Source organism: Myxine glutinosa, chromosome 8 (genome assembly GCF_964187855.1).
Source record: "Myxine glutinosa chromosome 8, kmMyxGlut1.1, whole genome shotgun sequence".
NCBI classification, from domain to species: domain Eukaryota; kingdom Metazoa; phylum Chordata; class Myxini; order Myxiniformes; family Myxinidae; genus Myxine; species Myxine glutinosa.
Genome location: NC_136268.1, coordinates 70,510,357 through 70,528,763, shown reverse-complemented (window position 1 = coordinate 70,528,763; position 18,407 = coordinate 70,510,357). Strand labels below are relative to the sequence as shown.

Genomic DNA, 18,407 nt, shown 5'->3' with positions numbered 1-18,407 from the left:
GTGTATTATATATTACAACTGAGTGTATTTTTAAGCATGTGGGACTTAAAATAAAATTTTGAGACACAAAAAACATTTGTTTTTTCCTCAGGTGTACAACATGTAAAAGTGGTCCAAATATCCCAGCATTGCACTATCCAGCACGCTCATTTTAGGTCGTACAAGCTAATGTGACCACTCATTCGTCTGGCAAGCATCCACTGCACATGCTGGTCACGTTTAAAATTCACCTGAGTGTTTGTAAGTTCATCAATTAATAATAACGCGAATTGCGATTCACTGGGGTAATTGTTCATATAATCAGGTTCACTATGTTTTTTCGTTCAAAATTTTGGAGATTAGAAAAACTATACATTTTTGGAATATTCAGAGCATGAGGAACCCAAAAATTAATGTTTACATTTGCGTAGACACCTTTGCGAAAATGACACTCGGGACAGTGATGAAGATCTGTAAAAGCATATTCCTGAACGGTATAGACCTCGTAGATCCTGTGTATAGGACTTATACTTCAATCTGATACTACCTATAACTTCCTATAACAACCTATAACTTCAAAGGACTTGCAATATCATGTATTATGTAATACAGTTATATTGAAGGAGCTGGGGCTCCCACGTCGATCGGAAGAATGGACGCGACAAAAAGCTGGAATTCATCCGAGTTGCTTTAATCAAACCAAACACTCAGGCACTCTGAAAAGCCCGTTTATCGGGCAGCAATATACTGTATATACATATTATCCCGGAGCGTTTGCCCAGGAAAGGCGAGAGGGGGCGTGGCCCAGCGTCCTGGCTGCGGCCTGGCAAGTTGAGGGCGAGCCTGCCTGGGCATGCCCGGGCATGCCCGGGCGTCCCGACCGAGGCCTGGCAAGTTGAGCGCGGGCCTGTCCGGGCGTCCTGGACGAGCCCGGCATGGTGATCGCTCCGCGTCCTTGATAGGTGCAAGGCGATTGTGAAAACCCAGCGGTAGCCGCTACACACGTCCCCCCAGAATCGACTTGCACCGGCAGGGTCAATTTGAGGGGGGTCCTGATGACCCGGCCGAAGCGACCCCTGGCAGGTCGTGGCAGGGGGTCCGGTGTGGTGGTGGGCGGTCGAGTGGGGGGCACCGTGGACGGGGGGCGGCCTCGCCGCGGCGGAAGGGCCACCCGTGGTGGGTGGTCGACGTCCACATGCGCCGGCTTGAGGCGGTCCACCGCAATCCGGTCCGACCTGCCGCCGATGTCGATGACGAACGACTTGTCGTCCCGTCGCAGCACCCGGAAGGGCCCGTCGTACGGCGGCTGGAGTGGCCCCCGATGTGCGTCGTGACGCACAAAAACATACTCCGCTGTGCGAAGTGCTGGGGGGACGTAGGACTGGGGGTCACCGTGGTGGGATGTTGGCACGGGGGCAAACCGTCGGGCGGCCTCCTGGAGGTCCGAGCGCTGGTGAGCTGCGGACCAGGGACTGGTAGCGTCGGGCACGAATTCGCCCGGGACGCGTAGCGCCTGGCCATAGACAAGCTCGGCGGTGGATGCCTGGAGGTCCTCCTTGGGGGCCGTGCGGAGGCCCAAAAGGACCCACGGCAGCCGGTCGGCCCAACCGCCGTCTTGAAGGCCGGCCATGAGCGCGGCCTTCATGGAGCGGTGGAATCGCTCGCACAACCCGTTTGCTTGGGGGTGGTAGGCCGTAGTACGGTGGAGCTTGACCCCCAGGTTGCGGGCGACCGCGCCCCACAGCTCGGAGGTGAACTGTGGTCCGCGGTCTGACGAGATGTCCGCCGGTGCGCCGAAGCGGGCGACCCAGGTGGCGATGAAAGCCTGCGCCACGTCGGCGGTGGTGCTGGAGACGAGGGGAACGGCCTCCGGCCACCTGGTGGTCCTGTCCACCATGGTGAGCAGGTGTGTGAACCACCGTGACGGGGGGAGGGGGCCCACCAGATCCACGTTGACGTGGTCGAAACGTCGTTCGGGCACGGTGAAAGGTGCCAGCGGGGCCTGGGTGTGTCGGTGGACCTTGGCCCGTTGGCAGGCCATGCAGGTGCTGGTCCAATCGCGGACGTCCCGACGAAGGCCGTGCCAGACGAATCACGCCGACACCAGCTTCTGGGAAGCTTTCCGGCCCGGGTGGGAAAGGCCGTGGAGGGAGGCGAAGATGCGGCGTTGCCAGGTGACGGGCACGATGGGGCGAGGCTGGCCTTGGGAGACGTCGCAGAGCAGGACAGTGTCCGCGAAGGGGATGTCGGCCAGGCGGAGGCCCGTGTCCGCCGCCCGGAGGGCTTGCACCGTGGTGTCGGTGGTTTGGTCCGCCGCCATAAGCGCAAAGTCCACGCCCAGGTGGACCGCGTTCGCGCTGGCCCGGGAAAGACAGTCGGCCACGGCGTTGTTTTTGCCGGCGACGTGCCGGATGTCCGTGGTAAACTCTGACACGGCGGAGAGGTGGCGCTGTTGGCGGGCCGACCACGGCTCCGTGACCTTGGCCATGGCGTAAACCAACGGCTTGTGGTCGACAAACGCCGTGAAAGGTCGGCCCTCCAGGAGGTGGCGGAAATGGCGGACGGCCAGGTGTAGACCGAGGAGCTCCCGGTCAAACGTGCTGTATTTGAGCTCGTTCGGCCGGAGCTGCCGGCTGAAAAAAGCGAGTGGCTGCCAAACCCCGTTCACCCATTGCTCATGTACGGCGCCCACCGCGTAGTCGGAGGCATCCGTGGTGAGGGCGATGGGAGCGTTGAGCACCGGGTGAGCGAGCAGTGTTGCGTCGGCAAGGGCCCGCTTTGAGCTTTGGAAGGCCGCATCCATTGCTGCGGACCAGGCGATGTCGTGCTTGGCCGGCTTGCCCCGGAGGGCTTCGTAGAGGGGCCGCATGAGTTGAGCAGCGCGGGGCACGAAGCGGTGATAAAAATTCACCATTCCCAGGAATTCCTGCAGGGCCTTTATGGTGCGGGGACGCGGGAACGTGGTGATGGCCTCGACCTTGGTTGGCAGCGGCACGGCCCCGTTCTTGGTGATGTGGTGGCCCAAAAAATCAACGGCCGTCGTGCCGAAGTGGCATTTGGCCGGGTTGACGATGAGGCCGTGCTCGCTGAGGCGCCCGAACAGTGTTCGGAGGTGGAGGAGGTGCTCGGCCCGGGACGTGCTGGCGACGAGGATGTCGTCCAGGTAAACGAAAAGGAACGGCAGGTCACGCAGCACGCCGTCCATCAAGCGCTGGAACGCCTGAGCCGCGTTCTTGAGACCAAACGGCATCCGCAAGAATTCGAATAAGCCGAACGGCGTGATGACTGCCGTTTTAGGGACGTCGTCCGCCCTGACAGGTACCTGGTGATATCCCCGTATGAGATCAATTTTCGAAAAAATGACCCATCCCGCCAGACGGGTGGAGAAGTCTTGGATATGCGGGATCGGGTACCTGTCGGGGGTGGTAGCGTCATTGAGACGGCGGTAGTCGCCACACGGGCGCCATCCACCCCCCGGCTTTGGCACGATGTGCAGTGGCGAGGCCCACGCGCTATCGGAGCGCCGCACGATGCCGAGGTGCTCCAACGCGTCGAATTCGGCCTTCGCCACGGCGAGCTTGGCTGGGTCGAGGCGGCGGGCCCTGGCGTAGACCGGCGGGCCCGTGGTTGGTATGTGGTGCTCGATCCCATGCCGTACTGCGACGGCCGAAAACGTCGGCCGCGTGAGGGCCGGGAACTCCGTGAGCAGGCGAGCAAACTCGTTCGCCGCCGGGACGGCGCATGCCAGCTCGGTCGGCGCGGAGCTGCTCAATGTGCATACCAGGGAGCTGAATGTTTCGGCGTTGATTAAACGACGCCGTTGGGCGTCCACCAGCAGTCCGTATGCGCAGAGGAAGTCGGCGCCTAGCAGAGCCATGGGCACGTTTGCGGTTACGAACGTCCAAGCAAAGCGTTGGCCGCCGAAGCAGAGGGTGACGTTGCGCGGGCCGAAGGTGCGGATGGTCGATCCGTTGGCCGCAACCAAGGAGGGGCCGCAAACCGCGGATTGCCTGTCCTGGTCAGAGGCGGGTATGACGCTCATTTGGGCGCCGGTGTCGCACAGGAAGCGCCGTCCGGACGCTTTATCCATGATGAACAGTAAGTTGCCCGTGTGGCCGGCACTCATGGCTGGTAATGAACGCCGGCCCGGCCGTTTCCCGGCCTGCCGAAGGTGCACGGGGGTCGGCATGTCCGGGCCTTCTGTCCGAACCTGGCATGATAGTAACACCACGCTTGGTCAGGTGGAGGCCCCGGTCGTCGTGCTGGAGGTGGTCGGCTCGGTGTAGCGGCCGCCAATTGCGTCGGCAGTTCGGTCGTCGACCGTGCCGGGTGCTCGGGCGCCATGGGTGTTGCATCGGACGGCGGTGGGTCCCATGTCGCCGCTGCGATGCGCTGTCCTGCGGCGGAGATCTTGTCGGCTTCTCTGGCAAGGGCCCGGGGATCTGTGATCGTCGTGCTTGCCAGGGTGAGGCGTACCGGGTTAGGCAGCTGACGGAGGAACAGCTCCCGGAACAGGAATGCCGGAGAGTGCTCGCCGAGCAGTGAAAGCATGTAGTCCATTCGCTCGGAAGGGCGTGTGTCGCCGAGCTCGGGCAGGTCGAGCAGGCGCCGTGCGCGTTCCGCCGATGGGAGGGCGAAAGCGTCGAGGAGAAGCTTCTTAATCGCGCCATATTTGTCAGCGGCTGGCGGGCTCTCGAGGAGGCTCAGGGCGCGGGCCGCGGTGGCCGAACCGAGCGCTGTTACCACATGGTGGAAGCGGGTGTCGGCGGCCGTGATGCCTCGCAGTGCGAACAGGGAATCCGCCTGTGCGAACCAAACCGCCGCGTGAGCCTCCCAGAAGGTAGGCAGTTTAAGGGCGACTGCCGTGTCCATGTCGGTAGGTCACCAATGAAGGAGCTGGGGCTCCCACGTCGATCGGAAGAATGGACGTGACAAAAAGCTGGAATTCATCCGAGTTGCTTTAATCAAACCAAACACTCAGGCACTCTGAAAAGCCCGTTTATCGGGCAGCAATATATATATACATATTATCCCGGAGCGTTTGCCCAGGAAAGGCGAGAGGGGGCGTGGCCCAGCGTCCTGGCTGCGGCCTGGCAAGTTGAGGGCGAGCCTGCCCGGGCGTCCTGGATGAGCCCGGCATGGTGATCGCTCCGCGTCCTTGATAGGTGCAAGGCGATTGTGAAAACCCAGCGGTAGCCGCTACAATATCACAAATATAAAGACAATGGTTTTCAATTACCTTTGTTTGTTGCTTTTCTATAATCCTGAGCACTATTTTGAGGCCTTTATTGGATTCCTTGACCCAGAAAACATAGGATTAGCATATTTAATTAAGTCTCTAGGTTGACTAGAAGCCGAGATCGCACAAAATATGTATTTTATGGCGGCCATTTTCAAAATCCAAAATGGCGGCCATGCAGGTGTCTGTGCAAATGCCAACATTGATTTTCAGATTCTCCATGCTCTGAAGATTCCAAAAATGTACAGGTTTGCTAATCCCAAAATTTTGAAAGAAATTATATTTGTTAACATAGTGAACCTGACTATCTTCATCACTGTCCTGAGTGTCATTTTCGCAAAGGTGTCTACGCAAATGTAAACATTAATTTTTGGATTCCTCATGCTCTGAATGTTCCAAAAATGTATAGTTTTGCTAATCTACCAAAATTTTGAAGGAAATTATATTTGTTAACATAGTGAACCTGACTAATATTGAATTTCAAGGAAAAACAGATTTTAAACCTTTATACGTATCCAGCGTAGCATTTTCTGTAACGTATAACCATAACAGACACTTTTGTAGCATAAAAATAACAGAAATGTCTTAATTTTTTTAAAAATAAAAAAAATAAACAAGGAACATTGCTGCAGATGCTCCTCTAAAACACACCGCTCTAAAGGCGAAGGGGGGGGGGGGGGAGGTGGAGTATAGCGTTTTTAATCCACATGTACAACAAAAGTGTGAACTTATTTCGTTTCAAAATATTAACAAGAATATTGGCAACATAGCACTTATAAAGTTTGATTGGTCTCTAACCTCAATTGGTCTCGAACCTCAATTGGACTCAATTGGTCTCTAACCACGATATTTATGAAATCGATGCTCACTTCATTTCACTCAAATTATAATGCAGTCACCTCTGCTGTGAACTGAAACTCTGCTGTGTGAAATGCGATCTTTTCAAAAAATGTCGGAATTTTGCCAAATCTGTTTAAGGTTTGTTAATGTACCTCAGCCATTGACAAATCTTAAATTAGAATTTTATTTGAGGTTAAAATTACCCCGTAAGATCGTGTCGAACGATGCCTTCACGTCTGTATATGTGATAAATAATTAATTGCCACAGTCGACGACCCTTCTTCTTCACGCAATAACAACTTCTAGCTTCCAGACCGTACATCCAATCATCTTGAAATTTTTGCACACTTGTTACTCTTCATGACTTCTACTATAGTATGAAGTTTCACGTCGATCAATGAAGCGATTCAAGAGATATACATTAATTTTTTTCGTTCAATTAACGATATCTTCCAAACCACGTGACCTATCGCAAATTCCAAAAGGTCATTTTAGTAGACTGATATGCTGAACACATCGGTGACGTTTCCCCTCGATTGGATCAAAAATGAGGGAGGAGCTAGGTTTTAAAGGTTTATGCTTGAAAACGTCATAACTCTGAAACCATGTGATGCATGATGTTATGCACAATGACTTTTTTGTTCGTCATGGGTATGCGATTGTGCCTGCAAAGTTTGGCCTCAATCTGTTCAGCCGTTGCGGAGAAAAAGGGGTTTTCATGTTTTTCACGAAAAACAATATGGCGGCCGAACCACGTTACCTGTGACGTCATAATTACCATTAAAATATTCTACAGACCGAGTCCCTCCTATGGTGAGAATTTGATCTCAATTGGTGCAATTATTGCAGAGAAAATGGTTTTTAAAGGAAATTAGTCATTAAAATGGCCATAGCACATTGAGTCACATGGCCTGGTAAGAAAAACTGTTGCGTTTCTTCTTCTTTCAACAATAAAGACTTCTAGCTTCGAGACCGTACAACCAATCATGTTGAAATTTTACACACTTGTTCCGCTTGATGAGAGCTACATTGCATTAAAGATTCAAGTCGATCAATGCAGTGGTTCAAGAGTTAGAAGCTTTTTAGGATTTTCCTTCAATTATTAATTGCGGCCAAACCATGCGACTTATCAAAACGTCTCAAATATGATTGAAACTTCCCCCCCCCCATGGGGAACATTTGTGTAAAGTTTCCACTCGATATCTTCACAAATTATGGAGAAGATAGCATTTTTAGTTTATGCTTAAAAACGTCATAACTCTGAAATCATGTGATGCAAGACATCATGCTCGCTGACGTTTTTGTTCGTCATGGGTATGCAATTATGCATGCCAGGTTTGGTCTCGATCTGTTCAGGCATTGTGGAGAATAAGGGGTTTTTGTGTTTTTCACGAAAAACAATATGGCGGCCGAACCATGTCACGTATGACTTCGAAATTTTTTGCATTCTGAGTTTTTTTTAACTAAGCATCTGGGAAAAAATATCATTTTCGTGGGAGCTAAGATGTGTTTGACGAATTCTAACCTCTTAACGTTAGCATTTTTAATATACGAAATAAACATGTTTTTTGTTCGCATTGCAGAGTTCTTTAGAATGAGCCATTGGTCAAATTTTTCCATTGAGCCGTTTCGGAGATATAGAGGGGCAAATTTGAAGGTGTTTTACATGATGGCGCCCATACCACGTGACTTATGACGTCATAATCAGCATTATAAAAATGATACATGCCTAGCCGATCATTTGATGAAAATTTTCTGTCAATCCGACCAGAGGTTGCTGAGAACCTTAATTTTAAAGTTTTCGGAGGTGCAAAATAGGGTGGAAGAATAATAAGAAAAACTCTTGCAGTGACATGCTTTTGCTTCTTTGGCTCGTCTTGCTTCTTTGGCTCCTTTTGCTTCTTTGGCTGCTTTTGCTTCCTTGGCTCCTTTTGCTTCTTTGGCTTTTGGTTCCTGAAGCGAAACCAAAAGTGCAACACATTTAACCTTTTTAACACTCCATGAAATTATGTATATTGAAAGATTAACTTAAACATTTTCCATCACTGGTGAAGCATATTTTTTGTTTGCTTTTCCCCTCACTGGGGACAGCTACTCTTCTCAAGAATGATCGTTTTAAGGCCATTTTCCCCGCCAGAGTGGGGGTTAGCCTTGCGGGCCCCATGACAATCATGGTTCCCTGTTTGAGGCACTGTTTTTATGGCCGGATGCCCTTCCTGACGCCAACCCTTGGTCACGCTCTTACGATGCTCAGGGATACAGTGTACCTATTCTAAATCGGGGTACACACCGTGATCATTCATCCCAGCAAGCTGGTACTCAATTTGCCGACCTCGGAAGGATGACAGGCTGAGTCAACCCCCCTGGCGTTAATTCAGCGATCGACCGGGATTCGAACCCAGGATCCTCGGATCCCAAGCCGGCACCCTAACCGCTAAGCCAACACCAGGCAACACCAGGCTTCTCAGTATCAAATAAATCGAAACAGTAACAAGAATATATGAATTATTACTCCGATTATTACTCAGAAATAATAGTTTCCTAAATCAAACATTTGTGCATAAATTTGTAAAATAATAACAAAACCGTGAATTAAAAACAAATGCACTGTAATTTACGAACCATAAACTGGTGCACCTTGGACGTGTCGCAGAGTACGGAACATGCAGTAGAGTCCAAATGTCCAAAGCGTCATGGATTGCTCCAGACAAACGGCCTGAAACAGTACAGTATATGATAAAATGCACACAAGGACAAACCTATTATTTATCGGTGTCATTTACCCGACTATTTACCGAGAAAAACAAATGGCCACTTATTTTATTTAGCCGTGTGATCGAAAATAAAGGAGATAGTGGGACGTTTGGACCGATCGAGTCAATTCACACCCTCGACTGTGAAACACGATTTTTCTCGATAAGATTGGCTTAAAATACGTGAGAAGATGGTTAATAAAATTTTTTTGGACAAAGCGGATGCCAATTCCAATTTCTTTGTAACGCACATTTCTGGTTAATAACCATTTTCTGTAGGTAAAGTTTGAAACTGAACCATTAACAGCGGTAAAGGTTGTTTTGTTTCCAGCAAGAAAGCAAAATCAGCTTCTGGGTTTAAATGTAACGATGAGGAAGTGAGGATGAGCCGATGAGGGGTTTCGCCGTACTGTTTAAAAAAAAACATATGGGCAATACCCCTGGTGCTCACCTGGTAGAATAAACAGCATACTGCAGTGACGGAAGGTATTTTAACCAATGTCAATGGTTTCTAGAAGACAGCGCAGCATGTAGATTGTAGATCATACTAACATAATCATAACACTTTAAACAAACAAACAAAAAAAATACCTATACCCCCGCCCACCACCCCCCACCCATCTTGTATACCTCCTCAGACCGCGATTTTTCTAATGCCTTGAAACAAACATTGTTACATCACGGGTGATGAAGGTTGTGGTCAAGTGTTCATTGAAATTGTGTATGTAGTTTCAGACTCAAGACTCGAGACTCTGGAGTCTAGATGTTTATCCTCGTCGCCATGTAATCGGGCCTGTATCTGCAGAGTCAATAAATGTGCAACAATCGATCGTGGTCTGTGGAGATACCTTACAACCTTACATGGTCACAGTGTCGGGATGAAACGGGGAATATTTGCACCTTCATACATGACAGTTTGATCCAAAATTATTTTGTTTAACTGTTTGTTTGTCGTGTTATAACTTGAGAACGGATTAACGGATTTCAATAGATTCAACTACGGTGGATTCGGGTAACTCCTGAGTATTTGTGATGCAAAAAAACAAAAAACAAAAATCTCTTTTTTATGGGTACATAGACACGTATGTCAAAACTGCAAATGACGTCGGTGGAGACGGTGGAGAACCAACACGTGACGTCGGTTATCCCTGCACGGAGTGCAGGATCTCCCAGGAATCCTTTTTTTTTCTTCCCCCATAGATTATCCATCGCAGAAAAGATTGGTATTTCCATCAGCGAAGCGACGGGTCTGATATTCTAGTATGTATTATAAGGGAAAGATGTCCGAGACCTGCAGGCTCCAGAAAAATTCGACATGAACCACATTTACATATTACATATGCTACAATCATACTGAAGGCCAAACTGATGCCGCTGCAAGTGATACCGGTCGATAATAATTACCAATATCATTTATCGCTCCTTGTTAAAGATAGGAGAACAGTAGGAATCCCGCCAATCTTGTGGGCCAGTGCTGGTTTCGAATGCTTTTTGAAACATCCGTCTAATTGGGGGGGAATTGGGTGCTAATAAATTCAGGAAAGTGTGATTATTATTTATGCTTTGTTGTAAAAAAAACAGATCTACAACATTGTCCCAATAGTAGGTTTAATTCAGTTTCCATCTCTAGCAACACCTGTAAGAAATCACAAGCATTGTATCAGTGTACCATAATCATAGAGGTAACAATGGATTAGCAATTAGTACAAGCAAGCCTGGAACATCTAGCAATACGCACCATTCGAGTATGCGCTACCACACAGAATAAATGTCACAGGAATGTGTCGGAGCGATGTCCGCCCGAGTTCTTATAGAAGCGTCTCAGTGGTCGGAGACAGCATCGCACCTGGGTTCAACTTAGACACAATTTCATTGCATGCTTCTTCTTCTTCAGTATTCAGCAAAACGCTGCAGGGTAGTGTGGCGGACACGGAAGCTCACTGGCGTGGTGACATCATTCCGCGCACCAAGTGGGCGGCGGCCACGCCGAGGGGTAGGCGTGGCCTCAGGATATACACCGGGCGCGCAGCCCGGAGCACGCCAGTGCTACAGTGACCTCTTTTAATAAAGAACATTAAACTTACCACGTTGTCCGCTTCCTCCTTGATAGCAAGTCGTGCGCGTAGCACCGCGCACTTCATTGGTGACCTCCGACATTCGAGTCAGCCGTCGCTGACCACCCGAAACCGCCGCAACAATGGCAACCAACGCAGTCTCCATCAAGCTCCCCGAATTCTGGGAGTCACAAGCCGAAGTTTGGTTCCTGCAGGCAGAAGCCCAGTTCCGACTTCGAGGCATCACGGTGGACGAGACCATGTACTGCCACGTGGTCGCCGCCCTCGGGCCCGGCACGGCCACCCGCGTCATATCGGTCCTAAGGGATCCACCTGCCGACGGCAAGTACGAGGCGGTCAAGCGTCTCCTCCTCGCCACGTTCGGCCTTACGGTGGATGCACGGGCCGATCGCCTCTTGGACCTCCCCGAGATCGGGGACACGCGACCGTCGGTCCGTATGGATCATATGCTGGCGCTCATGGGCGACGAAACCCCGAATGCTCTATTCTGAGCGTTATTTCGACGCCAGCTGCCAGCACGAGTCCGCCTTGCTTTGGCCGGTTCCGCGTTAACGGAACCCCGTGCGCTCTCTGCCGAGGCCGACAAATACTACGCGGCTTTGGACACGCAGGTGAGTCTTGGCGCGGTCGCCGCTCCCGAGGCTCCTGAGGCTTTCCCTGATGCACCGCACCTCGTGTCCACCGCCACGCCCCACCCACCACCACCGCCGCCGCCGCAAAGAAAACCGCGGCCTCCGACGCCGCAGCTGCCCACCTGGTGTTTCTTCCACGCCAAGTTCGGCCACGAGGCTCGGCAGTGTCGCCCGCCGTGCTCATTCGGCAGGTCGGGAAACGGGCGGGCCGGCGCTCGGTGGCAACGGTGAGCATCGGCAATTCCAACAGCCTTCTGTACATAATGGACACCTTGTCCGGGCGCCGTTACCTGTGCGATACGGGAGTGCAGGTGAGTGTCGTTCCTGCCGGTACGTCTGACAAGCACACCGCAGGCCGAGGTCCCGCGCTGCTTGCGGCCAATGGTACGTCTATACGCACGTACAGAAAACGCTGTCTCTCCCTGCGGTTCGGAGGTCAGGTTTTCCGTTGGCCGTTCGTTTTGGCCGACGTGCCCATGGCACTGCTCGGCGCTGACTTCTTATGTGCTAATGGATTACTGGTCGATGTAAAGCGCAGAAGGCTTGTCCAGGCTGAGACATTCAGCTCGCTCGCGTGCGCGCTGCCCGGCTCGTTGAGCAGCTCACAGAGCGGCTCATCGAGCGGCTCGCCGAGCGGCTTGCTGAGCGGTTCTGTTCCGGCCAGGTTCATCTGTACGCTTCCGGCAGCGGACGAATTCGCCCGCCTCCTCGCGAGTTTCCCGGCCCTCACGAGGCTCACCTTCTCGGCGGGGACCGTCAAGCACGGGGTGGAACACCACATCCCCACCGCCGGCCCACCGGTCTACGCCCGGGCACGCCGCCTCGAGCCGACGAAGCTCGCGGTAGAGAAAGCGGCTTTCACCACGCTGGAGCGGCTCGGCATCGTGCGGCGCTCCGAGAGCGCGTGGGCGTCCCCGCTCCACATCGTACCCAAGCCCGGCGGGGGATGGCGACCGTGCGGGGACTACCGGCGCCTCAACGACGCCACCACCCCCGACCGCTACCCCGTCCCCCATATACAGGACTTCTCCGCCCGGTTGGCGGGGATGTCCTTCTTTTCAAAGGTGGACTTCGTGCGCGGCTACCATCAGGTTCCTGTCAGGCCGGAGGACATCCCGAAGACGGCTGTCATCATGCCGTTCGGGCTTTTCAAATTTCTTCGGATGCCCTTCGGTTTGAAAAATGCGGCTCAGGCGTTCCAGCGCCTAATGGACAGTGTCTTGCGCGGCTTGGATTTTTTGTACGTCTACCTGGACGACATCCTCGTCGCCAGCGCGTCCCGCGAAGAGCACCTTCATCACCTCCGCACGCTCTTCGAAGGTCTGGGCCAGCATGGCCTCATCGTGAACCCCGCCAAGTGCCGGTTCGGCATCACCAGCATCGACTTTTTGGGGCACCACGTCACCAGGCACGGGGCCGTCCCCCTACCTGCCAAGGTGGAGGCGGTGAAGGGGTTTCCGCGCCCCGGCACGATCAAGGGGCTCCAGGAGTTCCTAGGCATGGTAAACTTTTACCATCGGTTCCTGCCCTGCATCGCCCAGCTCCTGCGCCTCTTACACGAGGCCCTTCGAGGGAAGCCGGGCAAAGGTGACGTTACCTGGACCGAGCAGATGGACGCGGCGTTCTCGGGCGCGAAGCTCGCCTTGGCCAACGCCACCATGCTCACGCACCCGGCGCTCGATGCACCGATCGCCCTCACCTCCGACGCCTCGGACTACGCGGTGGGCGCGGTGTACGAGCAATGGGTGCGTGGTGCCTGGCAACCGCTGGCGTTCTTCAGCCGGCAGCTTCGCCCGCCCGAACGCCGTTACAGCACCTTCGACCGCGAGTTGCTTGGGCTCACCTGGCGGCCAGGCACTTCCGCCATCTGCTCGAGGGCCGTGCGTTCACGGCCTTCGTCGACCACAAGCCGCTGGTTTTCGCGATGGGCAAGGTCGCCGAGCCGTGGTCGGCCTGGCAACAGCGTCACCTCGCGGCCGTGTCCGAGTACATGACGGACATCCGGCACGTCGCGGGAAAGGACAACCCGGTGGCCGATTGCCTTTCCCGGGCCGTCGCCCACGCAGTCCACCTTGGCATCGACTATGCCCGGATGGCGGCGGACCAGGCTGCCGACCCCGGGGTCCAGGCCCTGCGGACCGCCATCAGGGGCCTCCGCGTCACCGAGGTGCCCTTCGACGGCGCGGGCACGGCCCTCGTTTGCGACGTCTCCTTCGGGCGGCCTCGCCCCATCGTGCCCGCAGGCTGGCAGCGCCAGGTTTTTGACACCATCCACGGCCTGTCCCACCTGGGCACGAAGGCCTCCCAGAGGTTGGTCGCCGACAAGTTTGTCTGGCATGGCCTCCGGAAGGCCGTCCGCGGCTGGACCAGGATGTGCCTCCCGTGCCAGCGCGCAAAGGTGCACCGACACACCCAGGCCCCCTTGGCCCCGTTTACGGTGCCGGAACGTCGGTTCGACCACGTTCAGGTGGACCTGGTGGGACCTCTGCCCCCCTCGCGGGGTTTCACCCATGTCCTCACCATGGTGGACCGCACCACCCGGTGGCCAGAGGCCGTGCCTTTGGCGACGATGACGGCGGCGGACGTCGCACAGTCGTTCATCGCCACCTGGGTCGCCCGGTTCGGCGCCCCCTCGGACATCTCGTCCGACTGCGGCCCCCAGTCCACATCGGAGCTCTGGGGGGCGGTCGCGCGGGGGCTCGGGGTCCAGCTGCACCGAACCACGGCCTACCACCCCCAGGCCAACGGCCTGTGCGAGCGCTTCCACTGCTCCTTGAAGGCCGCGCTCCGGGCCACCCTCGGTGACGGCGGCTGGGTCGACAGACTCCCCTGGGTCCTGCTGGGCCTCCGGACGGCGCCCAAGGACGACCTGCGTGCCTCCGCGGCGGAGTTGGTTTTTGGACAACCGCTGCGGGTGCCGGGCGAGTTCCTCCCCGACCCCACGGCACCATGGTCCGCAGCGCAGGAGCGTTCTGCGCTGCAGGAGACCGCCCGGAGGTTCGCCCCGGTGCCAACGGCGCACCACGGGCACCCTCCTACACACGTCGCCCCGGAGCTTCGCACCGCAGAGTACGTCTTCATCCGGCACGACGCCCACCGGACACCACTGCGGCCCCCGTACGACGGGCCTTTCCGCGTGCTGGAGACCGGGGTGAAACATTTCACCCTGGACATCGGCGGCACTCCTGACCGGGTCTCCATAGACCGCCTCAAGCCGGCCCACCTCAACGTGGACCACCCACCTCCGGTGGCTCGGCGGACCCCCGGCACCGCCCAGCACCGCAGGCACGCCGCCCCCCGGTCCGGCACCCATCCCGGGTACAGCCGGGGGCATCCCACCTGGCATCCCTGCACCCCGGACGCCGCCGGTCGCCAGAGGGCGCTTCGGCCGGGTCATCCGTTTGCCCCGCAAACTGGCCCTCCAGGTGCACGGGAATTCTGGGGGGGCGCGTGTGGCGGTCACGGAAGCTCACTGGCGTGGTTGACATCATTCTGCACACCAAGTGGGCGGCGGCCACGCCGAGGGGTAGGCGTGGCCTTAGGATATACACCGGGCGCGCAGCCTGGAGCGGAGCGCGCCAGTGCTACAGTGACCTCTTTTCATAAAGAATATTAAACTTACCGCGTTGTCCGCTTCCTCCTTGATAGCAAGTCGCGCGCGTCGCACCGCGCACTTCAGTAGTATCATTGGCTGAGGGGCGGCTGTGCCGCTGATGCAGCACCCCTGTAGGTTCGGGCAGGAATTGTAATTTATTCAGGGTGCCGGCGACAGCTCGCCTACTCGTCATGAAGGATACCGTGGGATCTTTAAAATCCACCTCCTAATGCTGGCGGGACTCTCAGTTTGACGTCCATCCGAGCGTCGCCCTGCCTGCAATATACCAGGATGGCGGTTTGTATCTGCGCAGAGATTGTGCGATTGGTCCATTAAAGATGCCGTGCAGTATAAATTTACGATTCCAATGTTAATTGTTATCCCTCCAAGGTGACTCTCCTTTTATAAAGCAAAAAACAGCAACAACAGAAGTTACATCAATTTTCAGAGCGTGCTATATCGTCGACACGTCTAATACAATGTATGGTGCCATGGTGGTGTTGTTTGGCGCAGCATTTTTTTTATTTCTTTCCTCAAGTTTTGCCGATTCGACCGTTCTGTCATACTGGTGGAAATGATACCGTTTAATATTGTGTTAATGATTAGCATAGGAGATCATTCGTAACGTCTGCAGAGCAAAACGGTTGAAAGAAAGGAAGGGGGAATGTGAATAGTGCGAGCAACGAGGCGCCTAAGGAAGCCCAATAATGGGGAGGAAGAATCGAGTGGTCGAGAATGTGGGTAAACGGAGGCCGGTCCTTCAGCTCGACGATTCTTTAAAAAAAGACAGTGATCGGTCAAAGGAGGAAAAGATGCGGGAGAAGCCGGATAATGAACCTGGTGAGCTTGTTGTCGATGTGTGTGTGGGGATGCAGGCCGGACTAGGCCGCATTATGAACCATGTCCATGGCGCCTTTGTGTTAGAGCGCGTCACTCGCTGTAATAAGGGATGATTTAACATGATTAAGGTTGTGCTCATCTTGTGGAGGTCAATCTGTGTACGTGACCTTTTGGTGGAGCTAAATGTGTTCGTATGGAAGGTGCCAAAATGAATGGTGGAAAAAAACACGGAACACCGATTGTTTCGTTGAACGAGTGTGTGATGAATTTTTCTCCTTGTTGTACGAATAAGCAATGGTACGTTTAGTGAAGTTATTAAGTTAAAAGGAAGGTGTCTTATTCGCTGTCTCCGACTTGAACATGTTTGGTACATGACTTTTTGTGGGAATCGGGAAGGGGTTAGGTATAGTGTAGTGGGGTGATGGTTTGGGTGGGCGGTTGTCAGTTTGGGGGATTGGGTGTAGTTACCTCCGCCACCAAAGGTGGATTGGTGTTATGTTTTCACTCCTGTCTCGTCTGTCCGTTCGTCTGTCCGTTCGTGAACAAAATATCTCAAAAAGTTGTGGACGGATTTGGACAAAACTGGGTGGACCGGTTGGCTGTCCGATAAGGACGATTCGATTCGATTTTGGTGAAGATCTGAATATGTATTCGGATATGAGAATTATTTAATTTTTTAAGTGATTCTTCACCATTGCATTGGGAGATTGGGCCAAAAACGATACATAGCAGGATATCTCAAAGTTGCGCACGGATTTGGACGAAACTTGTTGGACAGGTTGTGTGTGTGACGAGGAAGAATCAATTCAATTTTGGTGAAGATCCGGATCCAGATCCATCTAGTACTAGTAGAATTATTAATTATTTAAGTGATTCTTCACCGTTAAGTGATATGGCCAACCATGGAGGTATGTATGCTCTCTATTGAGTCGTTCTTGTTTTTTATGGGTTTGGTGGTTGGTGTGTAGGTTTTGTGGGTTTGGGGTGGGTGGGGTGTAAGTTTCGATGGGGTTTAGGTTTTGTTGGGTTTAGGGGGAGGGGGGCGGGGGGGGAGCAGATATAGGTTTTATGGGTTTGGGGGGGGGTGGGTGTAAGTTTTGGGGGGTAGGGGTACAGGTTTTATGGGTTTTGGGGGAGTGAGGTGCAGGTTTTGTGGGTGGGGTGTAGACTTTGAGGTGTAGGGTTTGTGGGTAGGAGGGTTGGTTCTCTTTTTTTGTGAGTTTAGGGTGTAGGTTTTGGGGGAGGGGGGGAGGTGGAGTATAGGTTTGGAGGGAGTGAGGTGTAGGTTTTGTGGGTTTGTGGTGGGTGGGGTGTAAGGTGTGGGGGAGGGAGGTGTGGAGTTTCGGTCTTGTAGGTTTGAGGGGGAATGGGATGTAGGTTTGGGTGGACTGGGTGGAGGTTGGTCGGGAGGGGTGGTGGGGTTTGAGGGGTGGTTTGGAGGTGGGGTGTTTGTTTGGGGGGAGAGGTGGGTAGGTATAATCTCCACAAACTAGGAGTAGCGACATGGCGCGTCCCAAAAATGTCTGTGCACGTGGGTCATGGGTCCCAATATGTATCCATCGATTGTTAATTGAATAAGCGCATGAGAGTGAGGGTTGATAGCTCATAATTGTTTTTAAAAAACGACAGGATGCTGTGCCATTGCATGCACCAATCAATCAGAGAAGGAGTTCAAAATTAAAAGATTCTGGAAGGAAATTTTTTGGGGAAAATAAAGTTGTTCACCTGAGATGGAAACTTACCTCGGGGGGCATTTCTGTGTGAGGTAAGTTGTCGTCCTGTTTGTTTGCATTTATGTGTGGTTTTGTAATTGTATTGTAGTTGGTAGTTGGGTGTAACTCATAAAATTACAATGGTACTCGGTAGAGCGCATACCTCTGCCAGGCTGAACAGTTTATGTTTTGTGTCCCACTGATAGGCCGGATCTAGATTCAGATCTTATCCAAAATCGAATCTGCTTGTTCTTGTCGCCTAACCAATTCATCCACCTAATTTTGTCATAACTCGTCGAAACGTTTTTTTTGAGATATCGTGCTATATTAGTGGGTTCTTACTTTATAATAACCATGAATATGTCAATTAAGTTTAGATCTCATTTTGATTCTTTTTAATCATTCCTTGGTTCAAAGTATTCTTTATTTCAATGCAATATGTACATTTGGTAATTTGTCTAAAGAGAATGTGAAAAAACTGGAAAGACACATGAAAATTGCCCAGCGTGTGATACGAACTTTCGTCAATTTGTACCTTCTACGAGAAGCGCGCTGTGTTGAAGGTCCAGAAAATAATGCAAGACTCGGTTGTTTTTGTTTTACTTCACCGTTGCACCAACTTCGCTGTTGTTTTTGTTTTAATCGTTCAGGCATTTGCCTTTGTGTTCCATCTTTTGTACCAATTCGAAATTTATATCCAAGCTTCCCACTTTTGGCTTTCCTCTTCTCATATCCAGCTTTC

General features: G+C 52.9%; 1 protein-coding gene across 3 annotated transcripts in view; it reads left to right on the top strand.

The window, feature by feature from the left end:
* Positions 1-15,091: 15,091 nt before the first annotated feature.
* Positions 15,092-18,407, top strand: part of LOC137432585 (formin-binding protein 4) — a 79,287-nt gene continuing 75,971 nt past the window's right edge. For 2 of the 3 annotated variants that reach the window (XM_068124631.2, XM_068124630.2), the window contains exon 1: positions 15,092-15,953. In XM_068124631.2, coding sequence (XP_067980732.2) covers positions 15,821-15,953 — 133 coding nt within the window. In that variant the 5' untranslated portion in view covers positions 15,092-15,820. The remainder of the gene's footprint in view (positions 15,954-18,407) is intronic. The other variant, XM_068124632.2, reaches the window with a different exon arrangement.